This window comes from Pygoscelis adeliae, unplaced genomic scaffold (genome assembly GCF_000699105.1).
Source record: "Pygoscelis adeliae isolate BGI_AS28 unplaced genomic scaffold, ASM69910v1 Scaffold1148, whole genome shotgun sequence".
NCBI classification, from domain to species: Eukaryota; Metazoa; Chordata; class Aves; order Sphenisciformes; family Spheniscidae; genus Pygoscelis; species Pygoscelis adeliae.
The window spans coordinates 42167-43262 of record NW_008825385.1 but is presented as its reverse complement, the minus strand read 5'-3'; the positions used below and the strand labels follow the sequence as shown (position 1 = coordinate 43262).

The 1096-nt window shown below is 52.6% G+C and overlaps 1 protein-coding gene across 1 annotated transcript in view; it reads right to left on the bottom strand.

The window, feature by feature from the left end:
* Positions 1–304: 304 nt before the first annotated feature.
* Positions 305–1096, bottom strand: part of LOC103922284 (zinc finger protein 777-like) — a gene marked incomplete at its 3' end in the record, with an annotated part of 7894 nt that continues 7102 nt past the window's right edge. The window contains exon 6 of the mRNA XM_009330391.1: positions 305–418. Coding sequence (XP_009328666.1) covers positions 305–418 — 114 coding nt within the window. The remainder of the gene's footprint in view (positions 419–1096) is intronic.

Here is a 1096-nt window from a genome sequence, read left to right as displayed (position 1 = left end):
CTCCAGCCACAGCCGTGTGGCGAGGGACCCCGGCAGCAGGTACCTGGGGGCCGGGCAGTCTCCCGCAGGCAGCCCCAAGCTGGCCGGGGCTTTTCTCGGAGCCAGCCCAGGACCTGCTCCTCCGTCTGGGGCAGGAGTCTCGCTGCTCCCGCCACTGGGGACTGCACGGTCAATGCTATCAGCAAGGGCGAGGGCAGCCCGCTCGCCGCAGTATGTTTCAAAGAGAGCAGAAGAGCAGTTAAACACGTCAAGGTCTTGTGCACAGGTACATCATGACCCCACAGCACCCCGCGGCAAGACCCACGTCTACAAACCGCTCCCGCGTTTCGCGCTGGCCGGCGATGCCTTCGGTGCCGCTCTCGTAGCGGCGGGAGGGCCAGGTGCCCGGGGTCGCCGCTCGCTGGAGAGGTGTCTGCCGCTGCGGAAGGATTAAGTGCTAGAAATGAGTGTTTGGAGGAGCCTTGCTGATGGGGTCCTACCAGAAAAAGGTTCTTTTACTGCAACTAGTATTTTATTCTATTGTATAATTCATGAGTGCATCACAGCCCCGAGAGCCGGGCAGGCACCTATCAGCGCTTCAAGTCTAGACACATGGAGAACTTCCTCATCATCTGGATCTATTTATTACTCACCTCCCCCTGGCTGGGAGCTCCTTGTCGCCACGCGCTGCTGAGCGGCTGTCGCGTCCAGCCCGGAAAGCTGGGACAAGGCAGCGCCTTTGCAGAGCTCCTGGACAAAAGTGACTGTGCCAGAATCAGCCTACAGAGCATTTAAAAAAAAAAAAAAAAATCTTGGCGATCCTAAGTTTGCTTATCAAATAAAAAGTTCCTCCACATTTATTAAAAAACCAAACAGTAGATTTAAAAAGCAGTTAAGAGTCCTACTCCGGCAAAACACCCTGTACAGGTTTCTTTTGTTGTTGGTTTGTTTGCTTTTTTCTGATGGTGAGGATTCCCCCTAAATCAGCTGCTTCTGTTAATTTTTTATATATATATAATCTTTTAATTTTGCCGCGCGTTGCTTGCTTTAATTAATTAATTTATTTCCAATCAGCCTAGCCGTCTCCACCAGACCAGCAGCGCTACCACACAAAGCT